Source organism: Triticum aestivum, chromosome 6B, assembly GCF_018294505.1.
Source record: "Triticum aestivum cultivar Chinese Spring chromosome 6B, IWGSC CS RefSeq v2.1, whole genome shotgun sequence".
Lineage (NCBI taxonomy): Eukaryota > Viridiplantae > Streptophyta > Magnoliopsida > Poales > Poaceae > Triticum > Triticum aestivum.
This window is the reverse complement of record NC_057810.1, coordinates 720,047,710-720,064,541: the sequence shown is the minus strand read 5'-3', so window position 1 is coordinate 720,064,541 and position 16,832 is coordinate 720,047,710. Positions and strand designations below refer to the sequence as shown.

At 44.0% G+C, this 16,832-nt stretch overlaps 1 protein-coding gene and 1 pseudogene across 1 annotated transcript; both read left to right on the top strand.

Annotated features, from left to right (window-relative positions):
• The first annotated feature begins 1,927 nt into the window (after positions 1 to 1,927).
• LOC123140002 (splicing factor 3B subunit 2-like) lies at positions 1,928 to 11,432 on the top strand (annotated as a pseudogene).
• A 94-nt stretch (positions 11,433 to 11,526) lies between these two features.
• Positions 11,527 to 14,799, top strand: LOC123140001 (uncharacterized). The gene is made up of 4 exons (XM_044559733.1): positions 11,527 to 12,286; positions 12,769 to 13,704; positions 13,780 to 13,935; positions 14,147 to 14,799. The coding sequence occupies exons 1-4, from the start codon at positions 12,203 to 12,205 to the stop codon at positions 14,636 to 14,638; spliced, it is 1,668 nt and encodes a 555-aa protein (XP_044415668.1). The 5' UTR covers positions 11,527 to 12,202; the 3' UTR covers positions 14,639 to 14,799.
• Positions 14,800 to 16,832: the final 2,033 nt, after the last annotated feature.

The window sequence follows — 16,832 nt, the reverse complement described above, 5'->3', positions numbered from 1 at the left end:
AATAGCAAGTTTTCTAATTAACGAATGATGGCAAGCTAAACATGCATCGTGAACCACACAAAAGCTAATATAGAATCTCATTCTGCAAAGCTACCTATGGCGGGTTGCTACAAGTGTTCTTTCTGTGGCCAATCAAACCGCACTGCAAACACCGAAGTGACTTTATCAATGCCTTTGGGGCATCACATCTCTGTGGTTAATACTATCTTTAAAGTTGTTCGGCCGGTTCGGCCGGTTAGGCCTTGAGACCACTGAGCATTGCTGAACAGATTCTCAATTTTCAAAAATAAAATAGAATAGAAAAGAAAAATATCCACTCAAATATATTTTGATTGAGCTGAAAATTCCAAATAATATGACTTTAAGACTAAAATTTTATAAATCATAGCATCTTTGTGGATTCAAAAATATCCATAAAATGTTTGCATATTCAAAAAATGTTCGCAATTTTGAAAAAAAAAAGTCTGGGAAATAAGAAAATGTTCATGAGTTTTAAAAAAAGTTTGTGTATTAAAATTGTTAAGGGAATTGAAGAAAATGTTCGCCCAAATGTTATCGGTGAAGCAGCAAAATGTTGTCATGGTCTTTGAAGATAATGATTTTTTTTCTCCCGTTGCAACGCACGGGCCTTTTTGCTAGTAAGTTCAAAAGATAACAGAGAATATATACATGGCTTCTACTTCAAGGGCAGTACTTCCCCTACAGCTAGTATGATCGATGCAGGGTGGTGTAACAATTTACAAAGAACAGTACCTCCTCCACCACCAATAATAAGTAAACAAGTAAAGGAAAAGACCAAAAATCAAAGAGAAAAAAAATTCAGGTGCTACATCACAAGTGCGAGAGTAGCAGTGCATGAACCAACAAGACTAGAAACCGGGAGATCGAAAAAGGAGAATGTTTTGTCCATACCGATGTGACAAATGGTTGTTCATACAGATTCTTCTTTCTAGTCAACACATTGGTTTTTTTTCGAGATAAAATCGTAGCAACATTTTCTAGGTTTTCTCAAAACATTAAATACTACAAATGTTAAATCGGAACTGCGTGGTTGATTTAAGACCAATTATAAAACCCAAACCTGACAGGATAAGCATCTGAAAGAAGATGCGAGAAAACGTCAACCATATGCATACTGGTCGACAGTCGACACAACTATCTGCGTGGTTGATTTTTGTTTTTGTTTTTTTAACACATGTCTTCTTTTTCTCATTACACAATGTACAGTTATAGCGCACATGTGAAACATTTTTTTAATACACTTCGAACATTTTCCAAATACATGACAGCCATATTTTGAACACTTTTCTGAATACACGGTAACATTTTCCAAATACATGTTTTACATTAAAAAACATTGTATAAAGTTTTTCGAAATTTCCATTGACATTTTTTGGAAACATGTGAATCTTTCTTTCAAACGTCACCTACATTTTTTTAATGGACATAAACAATTTTTTAAACCTACATGGAGATTTTCTTTTTACATTGTATAAACATTTTTTTAGAAAAGTCATGAACGTTTTTGGACACGGTAGAATTTATCTTTAAAATGTCATGTACATTTTCTTAATGGGGTGAAACATTTTGTAACATTTGAACACATTTTTCTTATATTATATACATTTTTTTAAAATGTCACAATACAATTTTGAAAGTTGTGATTTTTTTTCTAATTTTCAAAACATGGTTTTGAATTATGCAAACATTTTTGGTACATAATATGAACAGTTCTTAAAATGTCATGTACATGTTTTTAACCATGTCACATTTTTAAAATGTCACAAACCATTTTACTACAGATGGTTAACATTTTTCATACATGGTTACATTTTTCAACATTTTATGTGAAGTATGTTTTGTAATATATGTATTCGTAATATTTGTAAATATAAATTTTGAAATAAAAAACAAAAAAGGGGGAAATGTTAGTAAAAAAGGAAGAAAAAACAAAAAGAACATGATGACAGATGGCGCGCGGTTATCGGGCCGGCTCAACTCGTGCAGTGGGCGGCACATAGCCGCGCGTCGAGGCCACTGCAAAGCCCGTCTCTCCTCGCTCTCGTCGCCTTGCTTCTGCCGACGTTGACAGCAAACAGCCACCGCCGTCACCGTCGCCGCGGCGGCTGATGCCGCGCGCCCCAAGCCGAGGGACGCCGGGCGCGGCCGCCACCTCCGCCGCTGCCGCGGAAGGGCCGGGAAGAGCGGGGCCGCGGGTGCCAATGCGGCGGCGGGCGAGGGCTCCAATGCGGCGGCGGGCGAGGGCTCCAAGGAGAGCCCCGGCCCAGACCCTGCCCCCAGGCGAGTTCCGGTTCCGCCGTTCCATAGTCTGCTCGCACCGCGCCTAACGCCTGTGTTTCCCGCAGATGGGGGCGGAGTACGTGCCGGAGAAGCCCGGCCTCGACGCCGGCGACCCCTCCTCGGCGCCTTCGCGGCCGTCTTCGAGAAATTCGGCTTCAAGTAGGCCCCCGCCGCCGCACCTCCCGCGGTTTCCAGGTCCTCCTCTCCTCCCGCCGAGGTATCCCAGTCTTCCTCCTCCTTTCTGTAGGGTTTCTGTAGGGTTTATGGCGGGGTTTCGGTGATTTGTTTGTGCCGCGAGGGTCTGGTGCCTGGGAACAGCAATCATATTTTCTGGTTGAACTGGAATCGGGACCTGAAGGACCAACATTTTGTTGCAGGTAGGGCGAGGAGAAGGAGAATGAAGGCGCACCCCAAATGCCACGAAGAAGAAAGGGGTCAGATGCAGTTGAGGAGGATGAAGATTGCAGAGTTGAAGCAGATGTGCGACAAGCCTGATGCTGTTGAGGTGCAATGCCTATAACTGCCCCATGCCGTTGCGACGTATATGTGGACATCTATCTATGGTATCTTTGCATGATTGCGCTCTTCATCTCACATGTGCTTTGTTGTTTGTTTCCCTTGCTAGGTCTGGGATGGTAATGCCCCTGATCCGAAGTTGCTTGTATATCTGAAGTCAGAACACCATCCCTGTTCTGAGACACTGCTGCCAGAAACGAAAGTTCCTGCAGGTTTGTGAGTTTTGAAGCAACTATCTTTAAGTATGATAAACATGTTTGTGAAACTAGTTGCTCGGTAAGTCCGTATGCAGAAGATGGTTGCATTGCAGGAGTGGGTGTGGGTGCATGCGCACTGGGGAGGCTTGTTTGCCCAGTTTTATGCTACCATAAATTTGTCGTGTCCCTAAAATTTGGTCGCTTGGCCTAATTCCTATATTTAGCATGCTCTGCAATATTTTGGCTGTGCCAAGGCTTTCGTTGGTGTATAGTAGGAAACTCTAAACACATTGTCACGCCTGCTGCTTGTGCCCTTTTGCTGACATGGCTAGGGATAGTTGGCTATACTTAATTATTTATTTATTTGAGGTCCCCTTTTGCTGACATGGCTAGAGATAGTTGGCTGTACCAAGTAGTTATTTATTTGAGTAACAGGCTTCAAACATTAATTCTTCTGAAATATCAATCCAGTTTGTGATCCGTTTGAATAGCTATATCCCTTGTGATTTAATCAGTAAACTAAGACCTACATTGACTATGGTTTGGCCTCAAGTACTATATGACATGTGGAGCCCATGTGCAGCAACAATTAGAGAAGTTGTCATCGTCTGCAATCCTATCATCTCAACTTTACTGGCATTTTGGAGACGTCTTGAACCCTTGATTATGCTTTACCAAATTTGCGGCTTGGCTATTTGGGGCAACAAACTAAACATGCCCATGATGTCCAACATGTTTCACCCTTCTTATATGGATGTGCAATTCTTGCAGGGACTCCTGTAACATCCAAGGAAGGTGGAAATGGTGTTGCACTGCTTGAATGGTTTCTGTAGTGCATATAGGATAGTTGAATCTACTGTGTATTTATTTGATGCCTCTTCTGCTGTACAAATTAGAGTCCAACTAGAGTCCATCGCCTTTGATATTTCGTGCATTAGAATCAGATCGCACTTCTTGAACTGTTATGTTTTTGTTGAAGACTAAAAAATTCTAAACTCAAGATAGCATCTAGCACTGCCAATTTTATCCTATTGCTCTGTTCATATTCTTGGATTCATGCATTATGCTGTTGTTTCAGGGAAAGAGGGGTATTGAAAAACAACAGTTCCAGCTTCCAGACTTCATTGCTGCATCTGGAATTGAAAAAATAAGACAGGTAACTTACTTTCTTGGAGTTGAGGAACATACATGGACTGTTTATGTTGGTTTCCTTGAAGCTACTATTTGGGTTTATTGGCTCACTGGCTGGTAAATCCAGTGTTAAATTGGTGAGCTAGTGTCAGTGTCTGTTCTATCATGGGAAATATTGCATGTTGGTGCAGTCCTTTGGCAAGCTGATAAATTTCAGAAACTATATTGTCTTTTTTTTGTTTAGATTATCTGCCTCAAAGACCCAAAGTATGAAATACGCCTGCTAAGAACTCTTCTATTTAACAGGTGTCAAATTTGAGTATTGCTGGGCCCATCACTCAGAGTTATCGTGGTGGGTCTCAAAGTTCACGATTCATAAGGCCTGAGAGCAAGAAGGAATTGTTGTTCTCAAGGGCACTGCAATCATGGCTATTTCCACAATCCATGTTACCTGCTTCCATCATATCTGCTATGCTCTCATCAAATACCTGAGGTAATCACTAGAAGTAGAACTGAATGATTCCTGTATTTTAAAAATAAACATCCCTGTAATTCCTGCGGATGTAACCCTTACGTTTCCCCTCTTCTGGCTTGTAGAAAATGAGTTCCTTCTCAAAAGGTATCAGGACTGGGAAGACTTGTTTCAGAATCTTTATTACATGCTCCGCAAGAATCTGTTGAACATCTTTTATGGTATCTTCTTACTCCTCAGACCTCAATGATTCATTCATAATATCTTGATAAGTCACTTATATGATAAACCTAACTATTTTAATTTCCATAATGTCTTCATTTGTACATGTTCAAAAAAGGTATATCTTTGTTAAGAAAAACATTAGCTCATGACAGCTGATGCAAAGTATGATTTATCTATGTTAAGCAGTGAACATTTTTATTGAGTGGAAGATGTATTTCCGGCAGTATACAATATGTTATTCAAACATGAGTGAGAACTTTGAGCATGTAATTCAACATTTTGCTCAAGGTCACCTTCATTTGCTCAAGATCACCTTCCTGCCTTAGACTATGACTATCTATGATTAATGTCCTTCACTGTACTGACCACTGGTTTTGTCATCTAGTTTATACTGCACAATTTCCTGCTCTATTCATCTGTGGAAACTGTTCAAAGAAGCGGTCCTGTAATGCCTACTTATCACAATCTACACGTGGCGTAAGGTCACTACTGCCAAAATGCGTAAGCTCTCCATTCTGTTTCTGTTTCTACTTTGGTTTAATTTCCACATTACAATGAACCCCTTTCATGCCTGCAAGTTACTATGACATATTTCTGTGACCAATCATTATTTTCACTATGATCTAGCTTGCAATTTTGTGTCACTTTAATCAAGTAGATCAACTTATTGGTTACCAAGGCTACTCTTTGAGTCTTGTTTTAATTTTCTGAGAACTTATGGCTTTCTAGTTCTACATGGGAATAAAACATTATATTTTGTTATGTAATAATTGCTTTCGATTTCCCATTTTGCTGAAAGTAACATTGCTTCAGTAGTTTAAGTGATTTTTCTACCCGTATGTGGTACCCTAACAGGAGTGAGATATAATATTGGTATAATGGTCTCTAAGTCATCCAACTGCTTAAGACAATTCAAGCTTTTCTTTTGAGCTTTGTATTAGCTCAAAATCATTTTTACTGTTAGGGTTATGATTGTGTGACTATGTGACTGGATTGTCACAGGGCGTTCGCTTTTCAATGCCTCTTTGCAATGCTGAAGTGGAGCAGGCTGCTGACAAATTTTCAAAAAATCCAAGCACTCTATCTGGGCCAGGTTCTATTTGCTTATCAACCTTTCCCCTTATTTGCTAGTCAGGCTGCAGTTATTGACAGTTTGTATTTTATTTTTCTTGAACTTGCAGACACTTCATATAGATGCTTTATCTGAGGTGGACAACACTACACAGTCACTCCTTTCATTTACTGGCAATAAGAGCATTCATGGCTTACATTATGTCTTGTTGAACTACAAGTAGGGTGCTTACTCTCTAGTTATTATTCTGTTCCTTTTGACCCGCCAGAATTTTATGTTGTATAATCTAATTTTGTGATTTTCAGGTTCTTTCTGAATTCATTATCTGCCACATACGTCCCAGTGTTATATTTACCGGTGCCATTTCAAAATGGTTGCCTCCATATTCCAGAGGTCATTTCATTTCTGTAGACTATGTTTTCATTTGGCTACTGTGGGCAGCCAAATGATTTGCATACTCATGTTTATGTCCAGTTATTTCCTGCACAAAAAGGAAAGCCTAATTGATAAATGTTTATGCAGGCATACATTGAGAAGGAGAACAGCAAGACGTTGAACAGAAGCAGTGCGACCATATGCAGCCCAAAATGGGTAATATGGATATGGATTATCAGGTCAACATCTCCAGCTGCATATCATAGTAGTTCGTTCAGTTATGTTGCCAAAGCTGCATTTTTGAAGCAATTTGTGGATCATACTTCCTCTGCTTTCTTCCATCCAACCATGAGTACATATATTGCTACTTTATAGTGCCTTCTCTAGTTTTATCGCCGTGTTTGTATTTTAGACCCTCTTTTTGATGCAAACCTAAATCCTCCCTGAGTTATCTGCAAATAAGAACCCATCAGAGTAACTCCCTGGGTGTCATTCTAATGTTTAGGGAACTTACACAACTAATAATGCTAGTGCTGGTGTGTAATTGATATTTGATGTAACTTTAATATATTAGATCTGCCCAGTTATCAGTTTGTACCATGGTTGTCATTCAAGGCTAATAATGTTTGTTTTCCACAGGTTTTTCATGATGCATTCTTCAAATATCAAACAAAACCCAAGTTGACTAGTCGTGGTGATCTGCATTACGAAGGGAAAGAGTTTGAGGTACGTACTCTACAATATTTACACAGCAAAAAAAGGCAGAGACCATCCATGAGTCCATATATGGTTCTGATGCTAAGTTCTACTTGCACATTCTACAGCTGAAGCTTAATAAGATAATGAAACCAGGTATGCTGTCCCAGTAGCTTAAGAAAGCTCTTGGTATGCCTGATGGTGCCCTGCCCCCATGGCTTACCAGGATGCAGGTATGTATTAGCTCACCTATGTTCATCTGGTTTTCTTATTGGCAATGCTTTCATCATTAGCCAGTTGACCCCACTTCATTTTTGCCAGTTCGTTGGTCCTCCACCCTTTTATCCTTATCTGAAGATCCCAGGTTTAAATGCCCCAATCTCTCCTGGAGGCAGTTTTGAGGATGGTAACTTACCTAAACCAAACCTGCTATTAATCTGCAGCAAGTCAAATCTTTGTACCATATCCCAGTATATGAACATGTTTTTTGGATTCCTGCAGCAAGTCAAATCTTGTCAATAAAGTTAGTTGCAGTGTATTGTGGTTTTCGTGAGCAGCACTAACATTTGCTTTCTGCGATTATCTAGGAAGAACCTCTCAATCGCAGCAAACACTGGGTAGATTCAGATGACAAAGAGGATGAAGAGGAAGAAGAGGAGGAACTAATTATCCATGCGGAAATAGAAGAAGGCATTCGGTCTGTTGACACCATCTCAAGGTAATTCTCTATAGTTCTGTTCTTTTGTTGCCAGTTAACAGTTTTTTATATCAATTAGACACTTAGTTTCTAATTATCCTTGCTGCTGTAACAGTATTCCAGCTGCTGCGGAAACACATGATGTTATCGACCTTCGAAGCTGCAGAGGAAGGAGCCAGATAACCAGGCAGAAAGGCCATTATACCAGGTAAGTAAACTGATCTCTGTGTACGATAAATCATCAATTTCTTGATGGTTAACAAAGTGGTGTTAATCATCAATTTCTTGATGGTTAACAAATCATTCTGTTATAGCACCGCTTGGCTTGGCTAGTCGTTGCTGTTTCTTCCCTCTGAAGGTTCTTGAACAGAAAGAAAAAAATGATCACCTCACGGGCACTGTTCGCGTCGAGCCACCCATATGCTTCCCTAGCCAAACCTATTACGTAGTTCTCCCTTGATCCCCGTATAGTTTGTCAACCATAAAAGTCACACGCCGCATGTGCTCACTTTGCAGGTATGTGCTAGTGGGAGCTCAAACTAAACCGTGTCATCAGGCGGCAGTATTGGTGATGGACCTGGGGAATTGGGAAAGCCTCCAAGTGACAGGTAACTTACCTATTAGAAAGTTGCTTTTTACACCATCTAATTGCTACATTTCCTTTGTAAACCTGCTATTGTTTCTTTCCAACCGCATAGGCACCCAACCCAGTATGTTAAATGTTTCTGGATTCCTGCATCATGATGGACCTTGTAAGTTAAGCTAGTCGTATTGCAGTATGGTTTCTCTTGAGCAGAACTAACATTTGCTTTCTGCAATTATGCAGGGAGAGCCGGAGAGGAATTGGACGACGAAGAGGAGGAACTGGAAGATGGGAAAATAGAAAAAGGCACTCAGGAAGAGGAAGATGAGAAGGATGAACTGGAAGATGGGGAAATAGAAGAAGCTACTCGGGAACACGTAGAAGAGGAGGAGGAACTGGAAGACAGGGAAATAGAAGAAGCTACTCAGCAAGAGGAAGAGGAGCTGGACGATGGGGAAATAGTACAAGGTATTTCGGCTAGAGGAGGCGGAGGAACTGGAAGATGGGGAAATAGTGGAAGACATTCAGCAAGAGGAGGAAGAGGAGGAGCTGGCAAGATGGGCAGCAAGAGGAAGAAGAGGAGGAACTGGAAGATGGGGAAATAGTAGAAGGCATTTGCTCTGTTGACACCATCTTAAGGTAATTATCTATACTTGTGTTATTCTATTGTCAGTTGCCATTTTATTTTCCAATTTAATAATGCAGTAGACTCTAGGTACTCACTTGTCCTTGTTGTGACAGTACTCCAGCTGGCATGGAAACGCCTGATGTCATTGACCTTCGGAAGTCACAGATGAAGGAAGCAGATAATAACCAGGCAGAAAGGTCATTATACCAGGTGATGTAAAGTGCTCTCTGTCCAAGAAAGCAAAGTGCTATGGATCATCAAGTTGTTGATAATTAACAAAGTGCTCCCTGTTTGGGTTTGCTAGGCGGTGCTGATAATCGTCAGTTTGCTGTTTCCTCCCTCTGTAGGTTCTTGAACAGAAGGAAGAAAGGACCGCCTCTGCCGGGGCACTGTACATGTTGAACCATGCTTATGAATGCTTTCCTAACCAAACCCCTATCATGCAGTCCTCCCTCAATTCATGCTTAGCTTGTCAAACCATAAAAACACAACTCACAAGCTGTATGCTCACTCTCGCTTTAATCACAGGTACGTGCTGGTGGGAGCACAAGATAAACCAACATCGTCGTCGTCGTCATCAGGCCCAAAAAGGGTGAGCAGTGGAGTTGTCGTCACGTGTTATTTAACCATGTTCCTTGCCTGATATTGAGTCTTTGCTTCTTAAGAACCAGGGGCTGGAGAGAGTGGACGTCACCATCCACCTGGACCAGCTCGACGCCGTGCACGACACTCTGGCGGCAAAGCAAGACCGTCTCACCGGCCATTTTCTGCTGCAGACTGCAGGGATTATGCATGGTGCCGCATGTTTTGGTTACCTACCTATGTGTTTCGGTTGACAGGTACAGGGAGTTATGGGAGGAGGGAGAGTGCGCCGGCAAGAGGAAGAGGAGTGGGAAGATCGGCGGGGAAGGGAGCTAGCCGTTGTGGTTGTCTTGGAAGAAGAAGAGCAAGAAGATGGACTTCAAGTTTTAGAAGAGTAAGAGAATGACCTTTATTTTGCGTCTGCAAACTAACTCATTGGAGGAGGTAGATTAGTGTCTGACGACCTGATGAACAGCTCCCGTTGCACGGAGCAGAATGTGTAGCTCGTGCGGAGTAGTGTAGATGCAGGAGTAGGAGGAATGTGGTTGAGGTGATGCCTTAGGTAGGATGTAAAGTTTGATTTTTGTAAGGTGGGATTCGGCAGCTGGCCTTGAAGATAGTGTCAGTGGCTAGACTTGTCAGACTGAAGATAGTGACAGTGGCCTTGAACAGGCTATCCGACTAGGAGGATGCAAAAAATAGTCAAAACATTAGAAGACTTGTTTTTCACCGTGCAGTATTTCTGTAGAGGTGGGTTTGTTTTCTTCTTGTGCACGCATAATCTTATTATATGCTCTTAGTTCTAACTCTTGTTCTCTAAAACTTCACACATGGCAGGTATAGTTGATCAATCCCACTACATAATTCGCCTTCTTGAGTCTGAATCACCAGATGGCCATCAAATAGCTGTTGAAATGATATCAGCAGATGGGCACTCTCACTGTCTCACATTGCTAATCTTCCCACTTCTGTGAGTAGTACTCCCTCCGTAAACTAATACAAGAGCATTAGAATACTAAAATAGTGATCTAAATGCTCTTATATTAGTTTACAGAGGGAGTACTATTTATGATCTAATTTAGTTCTCCTAGTGTAAAATACCTCTTGATCTGCCTCTTAGGCAGTGACAGACTGCTGATATGTTTAAATACTATATTGTTTCTTGTTTGTGGAGTGTACATGCTAAACTAGTTGCTGCCGTGGATGAATTTAAATTTTTAGGAACTGTTGTTTTCTGATACTGAAAGAATATTTCAGCTCTATTTATGAGTCTTGGATTGTCTATGCAGATGAAACGGGATGGCTACACGCTATGCAATTTTACGGTCTGTAATGGATTCTCTGATCTCAGACAGGTAAGATGAGGATTCCTTGTAATACTTGCAATTGCACCTTTATTAGAATCAGCCAAAAAGCTTGCATCCACAAAGGGCGATATTATGCAGGGAAGTACTTGCGAGAGTGGATATCTTTTAGCACGGGTGCATTGGATAATTTAATTTAAATAGTTTAAAAATCATACTAAAAGTTAAAAAAAAGAATTCTTCATGATCATATGGATGTAATTACTCACGTGTAAAGTTTGGTGATGAAATAAGTAAACACGCGAGCTATACAAAAATGGCAAAATTGTGATTTCTAAATAGTGAATAAAATGTTCATCTTTACAAAATCACGATTTTGTCATTTTTACGTAACTCACATGGTTACTTATTTCATCATCAGAATTTGCACACGTGTAGTAGCACATCCATATAAACATGTTGCTTTATTGGTTTTTTTTTTTAACTTTGAAATACCATTTTGGTGCTACTCAAAATATAGGGCTCACTAGAGTCTAGAGCTCGTCCAGCAAAGTGATTTTTCTTGTACTTGCACCTTATAGTTCTTTTTTTTGCCGCGTTTCACTGGCGGATCTGTGTCATTACATGATGAATATGTGCACCATAAAATGTAACTTTAGTCGAGTGGTTACATTTTTGCGAAGTACTACTACAAGAAAGGGATGCACATGCACACTTGGGATGTTTCTGCTTGAAGCTCCTGGGCTGAAGAGCTTCCGGCCACACTCACCTCCACTCCACACCCACCATCCACCGCTCGGCCCAGCTAGGCCTCACGTCAGGAACAATGGGCCTTAGCCCACCATTCCTCCATCGCAGGCCGCAGTATATAAATGGCGATCCTCCCTTCCACGCCGCCGCCTCCTCCCACCTAGGGTTCCACCAGAGAGCAAAAGGGGATCGGGGGGTCAGTTATGCGCCGCCGCCTCCTGCCGTGCGCCCATCTAACCCCTCTCGCCGTCGCAATTTCCGTCGGATGCCTCGAATGAGGATCCAGTGCTGCTTGCGAACAGGCGACCAAATAAGCAGCTCCCCTTTTGGGAGCTGCAGTCTCCAATCGAATCAGCAAGAGCAGCAGCGATCCGCAATCAAGCGGCTCCTCTCCGAGCTGCAACCGGCAATCCAAGCAATCAAGCGGCTCCTCCCCGAGCCGCAGTCCGCAATCGGAGCGGCTCCCTTTTTTAGTGGCTAATCGGGAATCAAAGCAGTCCTTTCCGGATTACAATCAGAAACAGGCCCTCTTTCGAATTCAGTCTCCGAGTCTCCATTGGTGGCGGGAACCCAGCAGCTATATATACTGCGTCGCCCGTCAATCTTCGGAGAAGACGCGCAGCAGCAACTGCCTAGACATCAGTTTTCAGACTGACCGGCGGCAACTCAGGCGATGGCGAGGACTAGTCGCCGGCGACAGGCTGCCAAATTGATGGCCAAACCATCGGTTAAGGCGGAATCCTCCCTCGACAAGCTGGTGAGTTGGTCCTTCAAATCCTTTTTCTTACTGCATATATAACTTTACCCGCAAAAAATATATATTTCTCACAACAAGGAATAGTAAAAAGTAGCAACCATAATCAGAACTGGTGGACAAAACCTAACCTTCTTAGTGGGAACATATCAAAATTCCTTCTTTTTTTCTGTTGGAAACTATAAAATGTGTATAATCAAATTTGTGCCCTTATGTGGGGAAGTATAATAAATTTCCATCAGCAGATCTACGAAGGAGCCATGGGGGTGCCCCTAGCAACCAGGGGTCAAATTTTAGTCTTCCAGACAGCATCAAAATTTCATCTTTCTAGTCTTATCAAAATCTATAGTTTTTGGTACATTTTTTTCATCGATTCTGTGTTATCTTAGCCAAATCAAAGCTGTCAGTAGACAAAGAGACTATCAATATTGTGTAATTGTCTGTAATGTGATAACAACTCTGATTTCTTCCAATGCCAAATGCAGAAATGTAAGGAAGATGATAGGATCAGCAAGTTGCCCAACGACATACTGGTCAACATTCTTGACCGTCTCAATTTCCGTGATGTTACAAGAACCAGTGTCCTCTCCAGACGTTGGAGTCAGCTTCCTGCCAATCTCTCACGGCTTAAAATAAGTGCTCGTGATTTTCTGTCCCCACAAGCTAGCATACCTGATGATGAATTGGATGAAAAATTGCTTCGGATCAATGCATTGCTTAGGATCAATGCAGTCAATGCAGCCAATGCAGCTGTGGTCAAAGCGACAAAGAGCACGCTGGCACACAGAGATCCAGGTGGATGCACCATCCGCCTCTTGAGCACGACGTTCTACTTGAGAGGTGATACCCCAATATCTGTTGGGCATACTGTTGGCAATGCCATGGCGACACTCAAGGTCGAGAAAGCCGAATTCACAGTTTTGACACAGCAGAAAGGACGCGGGTGTAGTATTGATGAGATGGTGAAGTTTGGGACACGGTTTGTGTCATTTTTTAATGAATGCCACAATGCATTTGCTGGTCTCACACGCCTCTGCCTGGAGAATTTGAGATTCCGTGAATCCAACTTTGTCTCTAACATCCTTGTCACTTGCAAGCAATTAAATTATTTAGGTTTTTTCAATTGTGAGACAGAGGATTGGATAACGCTCCAAGTTGAACATGCACAACTCAGTGAGCTCAGTATTGTTGATTGCCGTTTTAGCATGGTCGAACTCACCTGGGTTCCGAAACTCACCTGGCTGGCGTTTTTGTTTTGGTTATCTCACGTAGAACTACCACTGTCACTGGGCTATGTCCCATTGCTCGGGGTTCTGAGACTTTCAAATGCTGCTCGTAGTTTCCACGAAAACGTCAAGTTGAGTACGTTTCTCCATGAGACCTCTGTTCGAGACCTGACGTTGGGGTTTAAATGTGAAAAGGTAAGTTGTGGGTTGATTGCTTCGTTGTGGCTTCACTTGTTCTCTACTCACCCTATCACGTGCTTATCGTTGCAGATTTGGGTTCAACCAGAGAGTTTGACCAGAAGGCAGGCATATGTGTTCCAGCAACTAAGGATTCTCAATCTAGTTAAAATTCCTGAAGGGTATGATCTCACCTGGACAATGTTCTTCTTGGAAGCGGCGCCGTCCCTGGAGGAGCTCTACATGAAGGTATGTTCTTAGCTAGTAATAAATCTTGTTCTATTCTTACTTTTTTTTGAGGAGTTGTTTTACCATGTGGCTGTATGTTCTCTCCTCCAGTCTTTTGTTTGAGGGGTTGCTCTATTATGTCGGTTGCATGATTGCACACACATGTGCTTTCATTTGGAGTGCAAAATTAACCTGTTTCATTTGCCTTTGTCCCATGGTGGCATGCACGCAGGTATGGGACCATCCATGTGAAATGGAAATGAATCACGACATTAGCGAGAATAAGGGCGTTGAGTGGGAATCACCTACATCAGATTTCAAGCACCAATGTCTGGCCAAGTTCATCCTCGTCGGCTTTCAAGCTAAAGACTACATGGTGACTCATGTCAGGCGTGTCCTGAAAGCAGCGGTGAATCTACAGGATGTGTACCTGTATGATAGACCGGCATGTGCCAAGTGTCTCAAGAGAGTAGAGAATGCGCTCAACTCTGATGCAGTGGTACGTGGTATGTGCCCGGGCGTGAATCTGCCGATAAAGTTCCCGTATACAAATGAGGACCAGCGTTCAGTGCAGAAGCGAATGCCCCGGGGCATTGGGTCACTTGCCAAAATCCACTTCATGGCATCTAAGGAAGTGAGGCCTGAACATGGTCCAAGGATAGGATACTCTATGGGTGCCATAGAAGATAACTGGATGTTGTCGAGGCTAGGACAGCGTATTTAATACCAGTCGGTTGGAGTTGCCAGCTTTTCTTGTTTGCTCTTCTTTGGTGGCTTCAACGCTTGTATAAACTAAATTCAGTTGAAGTAATTTGTAGCACTATTGTCCGTGAATTCAAGAAGTCGATACAACCAGTTAAAATTTGAGACAAGTGTTTAGAGTTATATTGATCTATGATGGTGGTGAGTGTGCGTCAGTTGATATGGTTATTTGTGAGCATATATATATATATATATATATATATATATATATATATATATATATATATATATATATATATTATAGAAGATGAAGCATGTAATTGGTCACGTGCAGCACGGAACTCGGGTGTCATTTGACTGAATTCTTAGAGCATCTCCCCTCATTCGGCCCCCAGCGCATAGGCCGAAGCATTTTCCGGCGTCCATCCTGCGATTTGGGGCGACTAAGGCCCCAGCCACGCCCCCAGGTGCTGTCCAGACACGCGTCCCATATTCAAACTTGATCGTTCCCGCTCCAAAAAAAGTCACAATCCGGCGATCATCGCAATGGTTCGGCGATTTAGTGCGCGATCAAATGGAAGGATAGGTAGTAGTTCGGCGCAAAAAAAAAGGAAGGACGTGAATGGAATGCATCAAACGTCGAGCTCGACCTTCGGCGTCGTTGTCGGCGTGCGCGGGCTGGGAGGAGTCGGCGCGGCTTCTGGACTAGTCGGCGCGGCTTCTGTGCTGCTGGGCGTCATGGAGACATCGTCAGTCGGGTTGGGCGGCGTCGGTGGCGTCGGCGTTGGAGTCGCCGGTATCAGGTTCAGGATGAGGCCTCGCTCCGCCAAGAATCAAGCCTTGAGCTTCTCGCCGCCGCTCTGGAGCATGTCAACGATGCCCATCAAGAAAGTCAGGTCGTTGTTCCTCTTCTTCGCGGCGACGTTGGACCGGAGCAAGTCAAGTTTGACGGCGCTGTTCATCATCAAAGCAGCCCACCTCGCTTCAGTTTTCTCTTCTCGCTGGGTGGCCCTGGTGTTGGCGTCGGCGAGGCAATGCTCGATGGACTCCTGCACGTGTGCGGCAGCCGACTCGGCGTGTTTCGCCTTCTTGGCCCCTTTGTTGCCGTCCGGGCGCCCGTCTGTCGCTCCCGGTGTCGGCGCGTCCGGTTTGTACGTCTCCTTGACCTTGGCGAGGGTGTGCCGGATATCCGTCCACTTCTCGCACTTGCGGATCCGTTTGAAGACGTGGAGGTACTTGAACTCCTGGTCGCCGTTGTTGTCGCAGTACATGGCGAACATGCACAGCAGCTGCGCTGAAGAGCGGGCATCAGTCGGCGCGGGAGCACAAAATGGGCGATCGCACGACGAGAGGAATAGGGAGAGGACGGCATGCTGTACTGATCCTCGACGCTGGTGCCGCTCTCCGGACGAGCCGCGACCTCCTCGATGATCCCATGCCATTTGTTGCACGTCGTTTGGATGAGCCCCCAATGGTTCGCCATCGCCCTCGACCCCCGCTGCATGTGGACGCCTTTGAAGTAGGGGTCGACGAGCTTGCGCTCGTCGAACTCGGCCTTGATGCTGTACCAATACGTGTCGAAGCTCTGGTTCGTGCCGATGATCGGGTCGAGGCAGACGACCTTCCATGCTTCGGTGAGGCACTCATCTTCCTTGGGCGCCCACTTGATGCGCGGCTCGCCGGTCTTGGCCGCCCCTTTCTTCTTCTTCTTCTTCTTCTTCTTCTTCTTCTTCTTCTTCTTCTTCTTCTTCTTGCCTTTCCTCGGCGGCGGCCGGCTCCTCCTCTTCCTCCTCTTCCTCCTCCTCCTTCGGCTCTTCCTCGTCGTAGTCGAACTCGGCGTCCATGTAGCCGAGATCAATCGAGCCGTCTTGGGTAGTGAACCCGGGGGAAGCGGCGGCGGCAGCCGAGCCGGCTGCGATGATGTCTTCCATGTCGGACTCCGTCGCGTCGGTGTCGCCAAGATGCGGCGAGGAGGAGGCTTGCGAGTAGAGGCCGTGGGAAGCTGCGTAGTCCGGCGGCGAGTACGTGTACGGAGGGTACTGCACGCCGGCGAACGCGGGTGATGGCGTGGACCGGGTGCCCATGGGGAAAGGTGATGTTGGGGTTGAAACCACCGTGGACGTCGCTATCGACATAGCCCGGTGACGGCATGCTCCATGGGTGTGGCGACGACGAGAACCCGGCCGGAGAGCCGATGCTTTACTGGCCCCAGGCCG

Bases quoted from the DNA above. Each gene is read 5' to 3' on its own strand.
- LOC123140001 (XM_044559733.1), top strand. From the start codon at position 12,203: ATGGCGAGGACTAGTCGCCGGCGACAGGCTGCCAAATTGATGGCCAAA. The intron at 12,287-12,768 runs GTGAGTTGGTCC...TGCCAAATGCAG, and splicing joins AATCCTCCCTCGACAAGCTG to AAATGTAAGGAAGATGATAG. The intron at 13,705-13,779 runs GTAAGTTGTGGG...TTATCGTTGCAG, and splicing joins TGGGGTTTAAATGTGAAAAG to ATTTGGGTTCAACCAGAGAG.